This window comes from Glycine soja, chromosome 3 (genome assembly GCF_004193775.1).
Source record: "Glycine soja cultivar W05 chromosome 3, ASM419377v2, whole genome shotgun sequence".
Lineage (NCBI taxonomy): Eukaryota > Viridiplantae > Streptophyta > Magnoliopsida > Fabales > Fabaceae > Glycine > Glycine soja.
Window position 1 is genome coordinate 44,326,640 of NC_041004.1, and position 16,930 is coordinate 44,343,569.

Genomic DNA, 16,930 nt, shown 5'->3' on the forward strand with positions numbered 1-16,930 from the left:
AAAATTACTCATCATTTTATCTGAAGTTCCATTTTATTCTCTCAAAAAGAAGTTTGATCGGTATTAATTTCTCAGAAAAGTTCGTTTGGGCACAACATAACACATTACCATAGCTTCAACGAAAGTATTTGAATTTGAAATGTGGCACAATAATGATAACCCCAAGTTAGTTTTACACATTGTTTCGGTAAAATAATAACTTGGTATTTATTAAGTTTACCAGTTTAAGTTGATGGGAAAGACTAAATACAGAAACGAAAAATTTGAGAATCACGGATTACACCACGAATATGTAAGTTGCTACCAGTTTAGTCATATTCGTGGTGCACTCACAATAACCCTAGCAGCCAAGCTTCCACGTGCCATTGCAATCACGGATTAAACCTTCAAATCCTGAGCTTCCAGGGTTGCCTATTACTACCCCGCTTGACTTATAATTAATGAACAACGATTATGTCCCCTGCGTCCCCACTTTTGTTAAAACAGAATGAATTGAAGAATTATGATGATGGTAACAATGAATTAAAGAATGTAATCATAGCTAAATAGTGATGACACCAAGATTAAATAAATAAAAAATAATAAATGATGAAAGAGGTCTAAAGTTACATTATCACTAGGACTAGTAGTGTTCTAGCAAACATAAAATTTATGATTTTAAGAGTAAAGTATCCCCAAAAAACTATGAATCGAAAGCAAGTAAGCAAATATGAGTGGAGCAGTCCATGACACCGAATTGTGAATATGATTCAGATGCTGTGCAGAAAAAGATGATTAATTGATCGAATAGTGGGGTTTAGGAGGTCGGGAAACTTGTTTCCAAGTGGTGCCACAACCCACATGGCCCATGGCCACCGTGGAATATCATACAAACTCACCGGTCCGAGTAATACGTCATCTTTTTGTCGTTTAGTTTGTCGGTCAAATTATTTTTTACATTAACTTTCTATCTTAAAAAATACAATGTCAATGGAAGATATGACACGACATCTTAAACAACATAGTAAAGTAAAGGTTTGGGGCTTTGGCTGACATGAAAGTTCAAATCAAAAAGGTAATAGTTATTAATGTCTAGTAGTTTGTATGAGTAAAATTAAGTTTGGATTCATATGTTGTCCAAAAAAAAAAATAATTGAAAGAAAGATTTTATTAAAAGTTATGTATCAAATTTTTCGGCGGGTAAAAAAATTAGATTCTCTATCTTAGATTAATAATTTACACCAATATCATAATAATGCACATAGGAAAGGTATTTTAATCCTTAAAAAGTAAATTAGTCAACCAATCCTTAAAGAAAGTTGATCAAATTAATCACCGAAAGATAAAGAGGTGTTTGATTGTGTTTTTTATTTTATTTTTTAAAAAAATGTTTTATATTTTTTAAAATTGATTTGTAAATAATAGAATGAAGAGGTGCACGAGTGCAAGAATACAATGAGTAATAGAAACATAAGAAATATGTATATAGATAAATAAAGAAATAGAGAATGAAAATATTTTCTATTTTAAGAATATAAGAATTGTAATTTTGGATCATCGATCCAACTATATATCAATGGCCTATGTTAAAAATCATACATATAATGAGAACATTTCTTATTTTAAAGGTGTATTTGATACGAACTACAATATAAGACAAATAAAACAATATAAGAAATAATTTTTATTTTAAGAATATAAGAATTATAAATTTAAACCATCTAATTATATGAATGGTCAATATTAAAAAATATTTAGTTTTCATGTGAATATTTTTTAAAAAAATTATTTAATTATATTTGAAGATAATTTAGTAGTTTATATTTATTAATTCATTTTTAAAATAATTAAGTTTTCTTACATGAGTTACTTTCAATATATATATTAGTGGAGTCAAATTTGGTTGATGAAAGATTTTAAGAAAAGAGAAGCGTAGTAGAAATAAAATAAAAAGAGAAAAGAGAATGAGTATACACAATAGGTAAATTTTTAAGTTTTTGAATTGAGAGAATTAGGAAACAGAGAAAAAAGAAAAATAAGTGTGTACTATAAAGACATATTTATCTATAATAACAAATTTATACTATAAAAAAACTAAATAAGTCATTTTAATTTTTGAATGGGTCTCACAAATTTTCACACTTTACTAATTCTCTAGTCACTTTAGGAGATTTTTGTATGTGTGTATGTTGGTTCCACTATACTTTTCTCCCTTCTTCCACTTCTTAATTTCCTTCTTCAAACACCATTTTTTTTTCCTTTTTCATAATTCTTTCTCTCCAAAATCTGCTGAAACAAAGATGCGTACGTGCCTTTTTGTCCATATTTTTTTAAAACTAATTATATACAATTATTTTTATATATGTTGAGCAGTTTAGTGAGAGAAAACTTACTGAACTAAGAAGTTAAAATATTATAGTAATTGATGGTTTGTAATATCAGTTGAGAGTACACATATAAGTTCAAAAAATAGTGAAAACCAGAGGAGGACATTCCTATAAATAAATGAAGATTTTAAAATGTTTTTTTTTTCTTGTTTAGCTCTGGGCCGCGGGTCCTCCCCCGTCAAAGTATGGGTCCTGCATACTAGAAACTATACCTAAAATTTAGGAGATGACTATTGTCTCGAAGCATGATTTCTGTAATTCGCGATGAAATTCTTTGCAATAATCTACTATTGTCCATGATGACATTAGCCCTTCTTTTCTCTTTTCCTTTTCATCGAATGTTTGAATCTAAGATGGTCCTCATAATCTCCACCTTTTTACCTATGTTTGATCAGGACGAAGTGAAAGCTATTGAGCTCATTCAATGTTTCCATGCCAGTTCACGCACTCTACTATTTTCGGTTTTTTTCTTCCAAAAAGTACAGTTCAGCTAATTGAGTTTCAACAACTCATCTATAGGAAAAATACCAACGTGCGTTCAATTTTGGGTGGATAGGGATAGTGATAAGAAGAACAAAAAAGCAAAAGTGAGAAATATCACAAGTGATATGATAAAAAAAAACAGAATGAAAATAGAATAAATATAATTAGACACCCATAAACTACAAGCATCCTATCAATTTTTATTTATTTTTATCTTTTTCTTCCTATTATATCATATATTATTAATTATATTAATCATTTTTTTTGTCTTCCAAGGTATAGACATCTAAAGTGTCTAAAAATCATCACCAACCCCATTAGGAATGCAGCGGTATGTGAGCCATATATTTGCCAAGTGGTAAAAGTTTTTTTTCTCGATAAATATTAGTTTTATTAATAGAGATATAGACTTTTTCCCTTTTTTTTAATCATCAAACTGATTTTATATTTCTCTGCCAAGTAAAAGTGTAACATTTGCATGAAGAAGGATTTTTTTTCATAAAAAGTGAAACAAGTTTTATTATTTCTCTTGAAAAGTATATACATATGAACAAAAAGATAAATAAAATAATAATTATAATGAAATATGTTATGCATTTATAGTATAAAATAATTTTTATACTATCATTTAATTAAATTTATGAAATTTTAATATAATTATCTTAAAAAATTATACCAATAATAATTTTTATTAGTTGATATTATACAAATTTTTATAATAATAATAATCCATAGTCAATAAACTCATATACAAATTTTCATATTCATAAAATAATTAAAAAAAAAAGAATTTTGGCTATATTTTAACTGATGTCTCAAACATCTACTTTATTTTTTCATAAAAACCGTTGAAATTGAAAGAAAGAAAAAAACTTTCCCAAGCGGCATGCTACACAGTGTCAATTATTTGATTCTTAAATTATATATTGATAGAAAAAACACATTATAAAAATGCATTGATGAAATATATATATATTTTTTTATCAATGCGTTCTTAGTTATTTATAACATATAGCCAAAAATTCACGATGCCTATGAAAAACAAAACGAGACTGAAGCTTTATTAGTTTTGTTTGCGTCTTCATATACTATCAACATTTCTTTTCCTTCCGAATAATGCAATAGCAACCATTTGTTGCGTACCTTTTTTTTTTATATATATATACCAAGCTTACCTTACGTAAATTCTTCTACTGTTTTTTAATTTGTTCCGCTGGCTTAATTTGTTTTTCCTTCTTTTTTTTTTGGTGTCGCGTTTGTTCTTTCTTCCATTACTATTTTGTATCGATCAGTAAATTGCATTTTGAAGTGTAAACAACTACACATGATGTGGTCATTGTTTTACATAAATGAAAAATAAAATGAACAGGATTTTTCGATAAAGAGATGCATACAAGTGGTTCAGTAAGACTGGTTTATTCACATCACTTGGATATATCTTATTTTCATATAGTGGGTGGTCGACGATGTTACTTATTGCGCATCACATATTCTAAACCAACAATAGTAATTTAATTATGATTTCTCCTAATATTATAAACTGGTTATTATATATTAATATTTTTCTTTTAGCTTATTAATGTATTGATTTCAAAGTTAAAAACAATAGTACGTATAAATCATTAAAAATCTCATTTAATTTATGCTGGGCAGACACTTTTGCTTTTTCATTTTTAATAAAAAATTAAATATGCAATATTTTCAATAAATTGTTTTTTTAAAATATCTATTAATTAACGAATAATATTAGATATTGTTATTCATTTCCATTAATATAATATTTGTTTGATGAAATTTAAACTCTTAAACTTTAGTGTGATTTTATAAAACAACTTGATTATTATGCGAAGTGTTTGAAGCAGAGATCCAAGACCAGAAGACCTTCCGAGTTCATAAATAAGTACATGCTTAGTTACATTTTTTGCCCGATAAATAAAAACTTATTCTTTAAAATTCTCTTAAAACATTAAAAGGTAAGTTAAATTAAACATGTATACTATAAATAAAAAAATATTAATTTAACTTTTAAAATAATTATTATAAAATTTAATAATTTTATGATATATGATAATTTATGATTAAATTTTATTTAATATTGACTAATTAGGAAGAGAGATATTCAACAAGAACAATTTGGAAGAGAGATTCACGCACAACATGTAAGATTGTGGTGAACTTAAGGCTATCAATATACTTTATTGGTGGTGCAAGTTCCAACGTACTTAATAATTGAGTAATTTATTTGAGAGAGTAAAATAATAAATAGTCTTATTTGTTTACTAGACGAAATCCCTCAAAATATAAGAATTAATAATTAATATCTCACACACACATTTCTAGTGATTATTATAATTTTCAATATCTTAATTATTATTTTTTTGCAAGAAGTACAACAAAGGATTTCAATAACTTTCTCTCTTTCCAGTTCTTTTTCACTGCTAGCCTGTCTTATCTACAAAGTCCATGCCTCCTGAAATTAATAAACATAGTATAAAAATTAATTACTTTTTCTTAGTACAGAAATGCTCAGCGTACCCCATTCTAATTATAAAAATTACAATTGAATTAACTTTAATGATAACATCGTCCCTCTGTAGCTCCTTTCAAGATTCTGATCATTTCTCCCTCTTCCATCCCTTAAATATATATACATGCTATATGATACCACCTTTCTCTAACCAAGTCATACTCTATAGTCTATAGTCTATACCCTCCATAGCTAGCTGTTCAGTATCGATCAAACCAGATATTTCTTTCTGTTATTTATATATATATATATATATATAGCAATGGTTGTGCTTTCTCCTTCTCCAACTTCCATCAAGACAAGCTACAAGAAAAAAAAGACAATGAAAATTCCAACGATAGACCTATCCATGGAAAGGACAGAGTTGTCGGAAACAGTGGTGAAAGCCTGCGAGGAATACGGTTTCTTCAAGGTGATTAACCACAATGTTCCGAAGGAGGTTATTGCAAGAATGGAAGAGGAGGGTGCAGAGTTTTTCGCCAAACCCACCCACGAGAAGCGTCGAGCTGGCCCAGCAAGTCCTTTCGGTTATGGCTTCACCAATATCGGGCCCAACGGAGATAAGGGTGACCTAGAGTATCTCTTGCTTCATGCCAACCCTCTTTCCGTCTCTCAGAGATCCAAAACCATCGCTAGTGACTCCACCAAGTTCAGGTACCACACTAGCTCGCTACTATATATATTCATTTATAGTTTATCAAAGGCTGATATGAAATCTAATTTCATATAACCATCCATTTAATTCATTTTCTCTTAGAAAGTTTACTTTTTTAGATGATAACATAATAAAAAAAATAGTTTAATTTCTCACCATGAAAACTTTTATATTATTAATTATTCAGAAATGATGAATATGTTTCTTTAGCGTCAATTTGTTTTGAAGGAAATACAAGAGAATGGAAAGATAAGAACAGAAAAAAGTTCAAGATCAGTTCCTTGTTTCATAGTTTGGAACTATTTCAAGTAAGATAGAAGGGAGAAAAAAATAAGTTGGACCCAATATTCTTGCAATATTTCCATTTTGGGAAGGAAAGATGAAATAAATTTGATAGTTTTTAACAAAAACATTAAATTAATTTTATTTTTTTTACATTTGTTATATCATTTTATATACATGTTTTCTTTTCTTTCTATTTTTAACACAACCAATCAATCAAGAGAAAATAAAACTTTTATCTTCTTCTTTTTTATTTTCATTTTCTCTCTTACTAAGAAACAACCTAAAAATCATCTCATATACTACTTTTTCTTCTTCTTTTTTTTTTTCTTTCTAAATCATACCTAGCATTAAAGTAATTATTAAAAAAAGTTGAATAAACACATCATGTGTAATATATTAAAAGTTTAATGATGTTAATAAAAAAAATTTAATGATTATACCCTATCATGATAGTGTAAAAACTTTTATAACATGTATTGGCCATACTTATTTTCTCATTTGTCGACGGATAAAAGTATAAAAAAAACTTGTACACTTTTTATACTGTAATTACATTTAAATTAAATTCCTAACTAAGAAACGTACAAGTAATTAGTTATACATAAACGAACGTAGAGGAGGATAGTCAACAAACAAGTTAAAAGGTCACGTTCGCAGATTATTTTAGTTTTAGTTAGTTTTTAAATTTTTTTTATTTGTTTAATTGTTGGGTAAATAATTTTGTTTAAGCAGATTTTATTATTTTTTAAAATGCTACTTGATATAATATTTTTTAAATGTTATTTTCTAATTTATATCTTTTTATATTTTATTTTTTATCTTTAAAATATTTATTCAATTTTCTTATTATCCTTTTTAAATATGGCATTTTATGTTTATAGTTACATCTAATTTTATTAAATATTTATAATTTAATAAGTTAATTTTAAAAATTGTAGTTAATAATTAGTTATTCAGTTTTTAACCAACATTTTTAATTTTAGGCTTTTTAACTAGTTTTGGGAGAGATAGAAGTTCTGTCTTTTCTTAATTAACTGCCCAGGAGAGTAGCAGCTTCTTGGTCTGGCGTGGCTATAAGTTGTTTGACATATATGAATGTGATGTCTTTCTTGTATAATAATGGAAGTTCTATGGCAAAACCGGGCCATCTAGCATATATGGTATATATCCCCATCAAGGACAAGCATGCAAGCTACCTTTTGTTAATCAGTATGTACCATTATATTTCATTTATGTAGTTGTTTTCACGTGTTTGTTTCATATACATAATGCATGATTGAGACTTATATATGCACCTGTGAATGAATTGGATCAGGGTTTTCACTGCAACTGGATCCATCCATCGATCTGTGTTTATATCCACGATCGTCATTAATGTATTTTAATTAAATGCATAGTTTTATAAACCATGTAGTACTTTTGTTTAACATTGGAAGGATTCAATGACTTTATAAAAATAACTATTAAAATATGAACACAAATATTTATCTTACTTGAATTCCTTATAGTCTTATACAATTGGACTGACTTTAAAAAAATGAGCTGACTTTCTTTATGAATTCTCTGTCAATTTATTAATAATATTAGAGTTGAAAAAAAATGCGAAGGAGCACGTGCACCGCCAAAAAATTGAGCTACACCAACCAACATTTTAGGTGTCGATCTGATTTTCAATTTTAAACAAATAAGAAAATGACTGTGTACACCAAAAATGAAAAGACAAAGGTACAGAAAAATAAACCAAATGATTCTAACGAACCATATATACACATCCTAATTTAGAACAAACATTCCTCGCCTCTATGCATACATATTTTAATATTTGTTAGCGATTTAAAAACATTGATTGTATATTTTATGTACATTAATTTTATAACCGCTCACTAGCAACATTTTAGTGCCTTATATTCATTTGTTTAGCTAAATTTTATTTTAAACATTGATTGTATTTTTTTTTTGTATTACAAGCAGATAATGTGTTGTATTTACCAATTTAGACTAATGGAAAGTATAAGTAATAAAAAAAATTATTAATCATGATTTTGATATAGTAATTTTCATTAAAAATCAAAATTTGAATCTTAAATGATTTGATTAAAAAACATAAGTAATTTTTACTTGTATAGTAATAATTTAAACTGTATATAATTAGCCTAACCTGCCACAAGTTAACTCGCATTGGGCTAATTAAAAACTGAGCAGATAATTTTTTTGAATAGATGGGTCTTACTTTTCTAGTCAGGCTGGGCCCATTGGCCCAACAGACAAAGCAAAGCAAATTGTACTACAATCATGTTACACCCTGGGTTTTAGCATAAGGCGACACTGACTGTGTTATGGACATTGCCCCCAGTGTCACAGTTCATGAACCTTCGCTAGAAAGGACAACAAATTCAGGTTATTTGTGCTGGCATAACTTTGCATCGGTTTCTCTTTGTACAATCTTGTGAGCGTGCCCATATGTCCTTTTGTTTCCTGAAAATAGACCAAATCTTAGATGACTAAAGTCATGAAGAAGTTAGTAACTGACAAAACCCAAAGAAATGAAAGAATAACAAAATATCTATTAGACTTTTCTTCGCCTTTTATTTTGTGGTAATAACAAAGTAATTATTTTATAACATTACTATAGTGTTCATAAGCTAATTCTAAACTCTCTTCCTCTCTTTGTTTTTGGTAGTTGTGTTGTGAATGATTATGTAGAAGCAGTGAAAGAAGTAACGTGTGAGATTTTAGATCTGGTGCTTGAGGGATTAGGAGTCCCAGAGAAGTTTGCACTAAGCAAGCTCATTAGGGATGTTAATAGTGATTGTGTTCTAAGGATCAATCACTACCCTCCATTGAACCAGAAGTTGAAGGGCAACAAGAATAGCATTGGTTTTGGGGCGCATTCTGACCCTCAGATCTTGACAATCATGCGTTCCAATGACGTGGGTGGGCTTCAAATTTACACCCGTGAAGGGTTGTGGATTCCTATCCCTCCTGACCCCAATCAATTCTTTGTCATGGTGGGCGATGTCTTCCAGGTTGGTCCCTCAATCAAACTCTATATCATAGCCACAATCAAGGTTCAATTTTACATTCATTGCTCATCAAATTCACAAAAATAATTTGAGATAAGAGTTTTTGATTAAAATAAAATATAAAAATGTGAATCTTAGGTTTTATTATTTATTTCACTTATTTTCATATCTCTTACTTCTATCGAATAAAGGATAAGAAAAAAAATTAAAAGATTAATTAATTTTGGATTTAGTGAAGTGATGTGAAGAGAGATAAAAAAATTATAAACATGATAAGTGATGTGATGAGAAAAAAATGAGTACAAGTAAGAAGAAAGAAAAATTGAATTTATGTTTAAAATGTAGTTTCTTAAATGTTGTATTTCCTATGATCAAAATTGGAGTTTCACATTGTTAACTTGTAGTGATGTTTAATGTAAATTTTGATTATGTAAATTATGAAAATGAAACTTTAATTTTATTTAAAGAACAATACTAAAAATACTTAAGAAACTACATTAAAAATTTATCCTTATCATAATCTGATTTCTAAATATATGATAAAGTTATAGTTTCCATTGGTAAATTTACATTTTAAATTTATTTTTGACATGAATGAAGGTTTTGACAAATGGAAAGTTCATGAGTGTGAGGCACAGGGCATTAACCAACACATTGGGGGCAAGGATGTCAATGATGTACTTTGCAGCACCACCACTTGATTGGTGGATCACTCCGCTAGCCAAGATGGTGTCACCACCACAAAATCCAAGTCTATATAAGCCCTTCACATGGGACCACTACAAGAAGGCAACATATTCCTTACGCCTCGGAGATTCTCGACTTGATCTCTTCTTGGCCCAGCTAGATACCCATCATCTATCTGTCTCTCCATCACAAATTCAATGTTAATTATTTACTCAGGACTCGGCAGGATTAAAAACATTATTTAGGATAGTTTTGGATCTGATATGATGCTAATCTTCATACTTATTTGAATTTCCAATGTAAAACGTTATTCTGTTATTACAAAAAAGGACTTTATTAGTGATTAAAAGTCTCTATATTCAAAAGAGAGAATATTTGTGCTGATGATTTTGAACATAAGGAACTTAGGTTACAGTTCCATGTGGAACAGTAAAAATAGTTTTGGTTGGAAGAACCAGTAGCTTTTTTCTAAAAAAAAGTCTAACCAAATTTAATTGTCCGAAATCAAATCAGAACCAATAAATTATTCTCAAACCAATCCGCAAATTATATTATATTTATCAACACAATCACATACACAGACAAAAAAAAAAAAATCTATATCAGATCGTCTACATTTCTTAGTTGTTCTTAAAGGTTGAAGTTTAAAATACTTGTTTCAGAAGATCCAGTCATGCCACTGCATGTGTTCTATTAAGAAGGAAAAAAAAAGGTCATGCCAGTGCCACTGCTCATGCATCACACATCAAAATCTCCTCAATAAGAAAATGTCATGTCAATTAAAAAAAAAAAAGATGCACCTCACTTTTTAATTTTTGACATTAACAGAATTAGCTCTTTTCATTCATAATAGTGGACTGAATACAGTAAGGTATGGTAAGATGCACCTCACTTAACAATTAACACATAAGATTTTATGACGATTAACGGCGTTATGTTCCATGGGTTGTCTGTAGATTGATCTGGGCCTATTGGTAAGATCTGCAACAATTACTAATTGGGATTTTGTGTCAGCTGTACTGTGACCATGCATGGGACAGAAAAAGAAAAGTTGACTGTCCCGTTACGTGTAAACAACTCAAGAACGAAGAATTAAAAAGTTTTAGTTTCCAAGGTTGCGGCTCTTAGTGCCTCATTTAAATAATATTATACTGAATATCTCCTAGTCTTAATTCATTAATGTCAAACCTATGTCTCTTCTTCTAGATAACACAAGTGTAGGAGACCGTGACTTGCAAGCCACTCCTAGCTAGTTTCCAGATTAATTTTCCATTCGCAATAATCAAACCCAACTTTTCATCTCTCAACTTATATCGTGTAGTAGGCTCCATTAGCATTCTTCTAGAATCATCAATTCATCTCTCTCTTTCACATATTGTAGCGTACAATTTATGATAAACATTAAGAAAATGCTAAACTACACGAACGGAGATAAATTAACTCATTTTCATAAAAAAAAAATTATTATATTTATTTATCATCTGCTTGTTTCCGGCCAAATACAAACTCATCACATGCATTTGTATGATTTGTGCGAATCACGTTTTGTTACTTTCTTATTATCAGTTCTATTTGTTTCGAACAAAATTAATTGTCTTAGTTAAGCGAAAAATACTCATCACTATCTCGTACAAATCACGCTTAACTAACAACAAATGGCAGTTCTCTTGAAATTAATTGAAGTATAGATTATTAAATTTCACACCAAATTAACATAAAAAGAAACATGCATGTTTCACGACTAGTGTTACAATTGCTTTATATGTTGCAGTTTAGAGTGAATTTTGGAGCAAGATGTTGAAGTATGCATGATCAGAACAAGTCATGATGAGCAAGCTGGTGTTGCAGAAAGCAAATGTTTTGATCCGTCCACAAGTCCGCACCACCAAAACCATTGCCTGCTATGTCTGAGTAGTAGCTATGAGATGAGCAACTTCCAGCATCAGCACCCATAAGATTGTACGACGCGCTCGAGTCAGAGAGAGAAGGCGCGTGGGCATGAAGCGCTGATGACAACAATCCACTGTGTGCTTGAGTGTTACTGTTGGAGATTAAGCTGCTTTGGTGGGCTTGGGCCGATGATGAGGCCTGAGCCCGAATCCGCTCTAGCATACGTGGCATCCACACAAAACGCAACGTGTCCCTGAATTGCTTGCTGTTCACATCACATTTTAGTTGCTTAGCCTGCTTTACCACTCTCGTTCTCCAATAATTCTTTATCTCGTTGTCTGTTCTTCCCGGTAAATGTTCAGCTATTTTCGACCACCTTCAACCATAACACAACATTTCAATTTCAATTAATTAACAGTTTCTTCAATATTAAGTTTTAATCTATTGTAGCAATTTATAATTGTCAGAAAGATTCTGTAGCAGTTCTAATATGCATGTGCTGGATTAAAATTTACAATTTTCTTATATCATCAGTTATATGGAGACTAAAACTTAAGATCAGACAATTAATAAATGAACCAAGGATCGAATAGTTGAACCTAAAAGAAATTAATGAATTGTAAACATTAATAATGACGATGATAATACCTGTTGCCCCAACGGGAATGGAGGTCAAGAATCAAGAGCTGTTCTTGGAGGGTTATGTTCCCACGTCGAACATTTGGACGCAAGTAGTTCAACCATCTTAATCTGCAGCTTTTGCCCGTTCGTTTTAGACCTGTGATTGAAAACGTGATGAGTGTGAGTAAGAAAGAAGCTAGGATTAAGATGATGAATATAATTAATGCTTTGCATGCCTGTGTAGCGAGCGACAGAGTTCCAGTGACCTTCGCCGTGGACAGTGATGTAATTGAAGAGAAGAGAATCCTCTTGCTCTGTCCATGGACCTTTCGTTATTAACATCTCCTCTTCACTACTTCTCTCCATCTCACAAGTGTCAGAGAGAGGTAATAGTTTTGGTTTGGCTGATTCTAGTGAAGGTCATTATATAAAGAGATTTGAGGATCAAACTCATCTGTGCTTGGATTTGCACTCTTGGTGGGCTGCCAAATAGTACTGCAACTATGACTTTTTAATTGATTATTTGATATTAAACTGTTTTTATTCCTTAGCTTTTCTGTTTTTTAAACTTTGACCTGAGTTTAAGAGTTGACTCTTTGACTTATTGACACGTTTATAGGACAAGTGCACCTTAAAATATACTCCTTCGGCTTTGAACACACTGGGTTTGCGCTGACTCTTGGTCAGCATTCGGAGGGATCTTGTATCTGGCCAACTTTATTGCGACCAGAAAATCCTATTTATCTATATTTTGACACATTCTACGCGATTTTGCAAAACGTTGCTTCTGTCCAAAAATCATTTTTTTGGTATGGAAATTGGAAATATTATCCATAAAAAAGTATTAAATACTTTATCAATCCTTTCAATTTAATTTTTTTTTCATGCTTCCAAATTTTTTTTTTCTTTCTAGTACTTATAAATTATGTTTATTTTATTTTATTTTTCATCCTTATAATGTTTTAGATAATATTTTTTATTTGATTAAAAATAAAAATAAAAACATACTTTATTTAGACTAAAAATAAAAAATTAATCTTATAAAGACAAAAAACAAAAAAAATGTTAAATTACAAAGAATAAAAAATATTTAAACCTAGAAAAATAAAAGTGGAAATATTTAATTAAAAATAAATGAATAATTTTATATAATAAATACCTTCTTTTTAATCAAAATATTTATTTCTTATGTTTAGACAAAAAAAAAATACTCCTTTCTTATATCCTCAACATCAATCCTAAGAATTAATGCTAACAAAATATTCACCACCGAACGTATGAATACACTGAATTTAAACTTTGGTATATAATTGTATTAAAAACTTTTAAAAAAATTGTCACTTAAAATAATACTACTCAATTTAAATGAGATTGTTTTATCATTGAAGATACTTATTTTCCATTCAAAAAATATTCATTTTTATATAAAAATAAAAATTAGATTTAATGTCTTGAAATACACAAATATATCTTTTAAAATTCAAAATACTTTGTAATTTATATATTTAGATTTAAAGTAATTATACATACTCCTTTTATAATTTTGAATATGTTTTTCTATTAAATTTATTGTATATTCTTGAAAACTTCCACTAAAATTTAAAAATAATTTATCTGTTAGGCATCTAGAAATTTCCATTCCCAATAGTATACATCGACTTCTAGTTAAACGGTATAAAAGACAATGTTGATTTTTTCACTCGTGCCTATTTTGAATTGTTTAAAATTACAATCTAATCAAAATAACGGAATTAAAAAAATTTACACATTTTATGTTTTTTATTACATATGTTTAATTTATCAAATTTTATAACAATTTTCTTAAAAGTTATTCTTAATTGATTAGCAATATAAAAATGTTTATTCTTGGTAGACGAAACTTTAACTCTTATAGTTGACATATCACCATCTGAAAAAAAATTCCTTATTAGTAATCTAAACCATCTTTTGTAGGGAGACTTGCCAGTGAAATAAAAGATGAATAAAATAAAGTCAGCTAGAATATTTAAGATGAAAGCAACAATAACACGTTTGTGAGGAAACAACTACTTGTTCTTTCAAGACCCAAAATTGATCTCAATAGAAGATGTATTTTGATATTCTGTAGTGGAAAAATTGTGGAATATATTTCCCTCTACTTATTCCTTTGGCATCAAATATGAGTATGTAAAAGAATTTGGTAAATTTCAATATGAAATTGCGTGTTTTAGGGCACAAAACGAAAAGGAAAAAGTTATTCCTTTAGAAGTAAATATTTTTGAACTCTACCAACTTTTAATCCACACATATCCTATGTTGGGATTAACCATTAACTCATCTTTTCTCAATTGTGAGATTTGAAAGAACCAAATAAAATATCCATTAAGGATAATACATGGGGTGACCACAATCTCACAAATGTTAGCCTTGACTCCATGTTGACCATTTGTTTCCTATGCTGTTTAAACAAAAGTGACAAGATTATGTATAAATTTTTGAACAAAATGTTTTTATCCCCTCAAAACAGAATCTTTCTATTACCTAGGAAGGTATCCGATTGGTCAACCCAATCAACCTGTTCTTGATCATGGTTAATTCGATACTTTGTGATCCGAATTATGGAAAAATAATTCTCCAAATTCTATCCAAATCAACCAATAGGTAGTGTTTACTTTAATTACACTCGAGTGTATTTGAGTAGACAATTTCAAAAATGAGTCTGGATCCCACACCTCTATGAATTTCATCTTTTTTCACTTCAGAACTCTTTCATTCCTTTAAACAGGGTGCCTGCTTTTTGGCAAATAAAAAGAAACAGTGACTGCACGACGAAAATAATATCTGCCATAATGTATATTAATGCGTTTCTTAATTGAAAATACCATATAGTTTTGGAATAAATAAAATTTGAGCCCGCAGTATTTTAGTCCCATAAATTTATTCTTGATTTCTATATTTAAAACGAGTGGCATACCTATCTTTAAAACGGTGCTAAGCTTGCTAAGATGAACTTCGAGGTTATGAACAATCCAATAAAAATTTTGTTTTTTCCTTAAAAGAAAAGTATCCTAATCAAAAGACTGATTTGCAGTAAAAATCAACAAATCTCTTCCAACAAAGTTTTAAAAATGTGCTAACCCCGTTAAGATGGTTACACAACACTCAACCCATTAGCAACATAAGAAATTCATTCACATAGTCTACACTAACAGCACCCGTCAATAAATAACAGTATTCCATCACTAGATCTAATTCAACAGCTCCAAAATTTTAAGCTTTAAATTTTGACTGTAATTTTTCACTTGAATTATTTAACGTAAACAACTTATAAATTAATTTAATAAATTAACGAAAATAGCTTAATAGATATTGTGCTTCCTACATCTATAAACCCAATTAATACCTTTACGATGTTCCCTATTTGATCTTTTCAAATATCACGGCATACAAATTGACAACCGCGTGATATTTTATACTAAACACATCCACATGAGCTTATCAAAGAAATTGCTAATTGAATCCAGTAATTTTAAAATCCAACGAACACGAGCAAAGAACTACCCACCTCTTGTTTCTATACATCCTTTCACTTACCTTTTAATTTTAAATACTTTCTTTACTTCTAATTTCTTTCATCTATGTTTCAGTCCTATTACGTTATTGCCATCAGATTATTTCAAGTAAAAACATCTATATTATTGTCATCCATGATTCTTTCATCGAATTTTCTGAATCTATTGGTGAATGCACTTTCTAATAAAAACCAGATTCAATCAACAAAAATATTTCTTTATGACAACGTCCAATGTAATAAACCAGATTCAATCCTACGCGATACAAAATTAAAATTACATTTTTGTATTACAAAATGGAATACACAGACTCAGAGGCCTCAGACTGTTGGGACACATCATAATCTAATAAAAACCAGATACTCAGCCAATGTAGGCAAATTGAATTCATCACTGACCTCAACACATTCAAATAGAACACAACTAAAAACACATTCACAAATATAATTAGACTAAGAAAAAAATAAAGTGAAATTTAGGGATCGAAAAATCAGAAAGAGGCAAAAGATAACTGGGGAAAAGAGATCACTCAGTGATGGCTAAGATTTTATGGTTCGATTCTGCCAGCAATTTTCCTCAACTTTAAATCAGAAGAGGGAGCTTTTGTATCCTCATTGTGATGACTCTTTCCCCTCACACAAAACATACTTCAATAATAATTAGAAACAGAGAAACAAAAATTTCAACGAACACAATAATAATAAAAACAAAACAGAAACAAAAAACAGAAGAGATCACTCAGTTCAGCGGGGTTATCGACACGCAAGGCAATCTCCCGAAAGAGAGAAAGCTCTGCATTCCGGTCTGTTGAGCTTGAATTTTATGGAGTCATCACCGTGATC

General features: G+C 29.6%; 2 protein-coding genes and 2 non-coding genes across 4 annotated transcripts; 1 reads left to right on the top strand and 3 right to left on the bottom strand.

Moving 5' to 3' along the window:
* Window positions 1–5,537: 5,537 nt before the first annotated feature.
* LOC114407449 (gibberellin 2-beta-dioxygenase 2-like) lies at window positions 5,538–10,375 on the top strand. The gene is made up of 3 exons (XM_028370551.1): window positions 5,538–6,030; window positions 8,997–9,342; window positions 9,940–10,375. Exons 1-3 carry the CDS (start codon window positions 5,639–5,641, stop codon window positions 10,228–10,230), a joined length of 1,029 nt encoding a protein of 342 aa, XP_028226352.1. The 5' UTR covers window positions 5,538–5,638; the 3' UTR covers window positions 10,231–10,375.
* A 1,226-nt stretch (window positions 10,376–11,601) lies between these two features.
* On the bottom strand, window positions 11,602–12,995 carry LOC114407450 (transcription factor MYB2-like). Its single transcript, XM_028370554.1, has 3 exons — window positions 12,774–12,995; window positions 12,565–12,694; window positions 11,602–12,292 (listed from the first exon to the last, which is right to left on the bottom strand). Exons 1-3 carry the CDS (start codon window positions 12,901–12,903, stop codon window positions 11,839–11,841), a joined length of 714 nt encoding a protein of 237 aa, XP_028226355.1. The 5' UTR covers window positions 12,904–12,995; the 3' UTR covers window positions 11,602–11,838.
* Window positions 12,996–16,613: 3,618 nt separating this feature from the next.
* LOC114407959 lies at window positions 16,614–16,713 on the bottom strand. The gene has a single exon (XR_003665763.1). It is a non-coding gene; the product is annotated as a small nucleolar RNA R30/Z108 (small nucleolar RNA).
* A 107-nt stretch (window positions 16,714–16,820) lies between these two features.
* LOC114407930 lies at window positions 16,821–16,930 on the bottom strand. The gene has a single exon (XR_003665740.1). It is a non-coding gene; the product is annotated as a small nucleolar RNA Z107/R87 (small nucleolar RNA).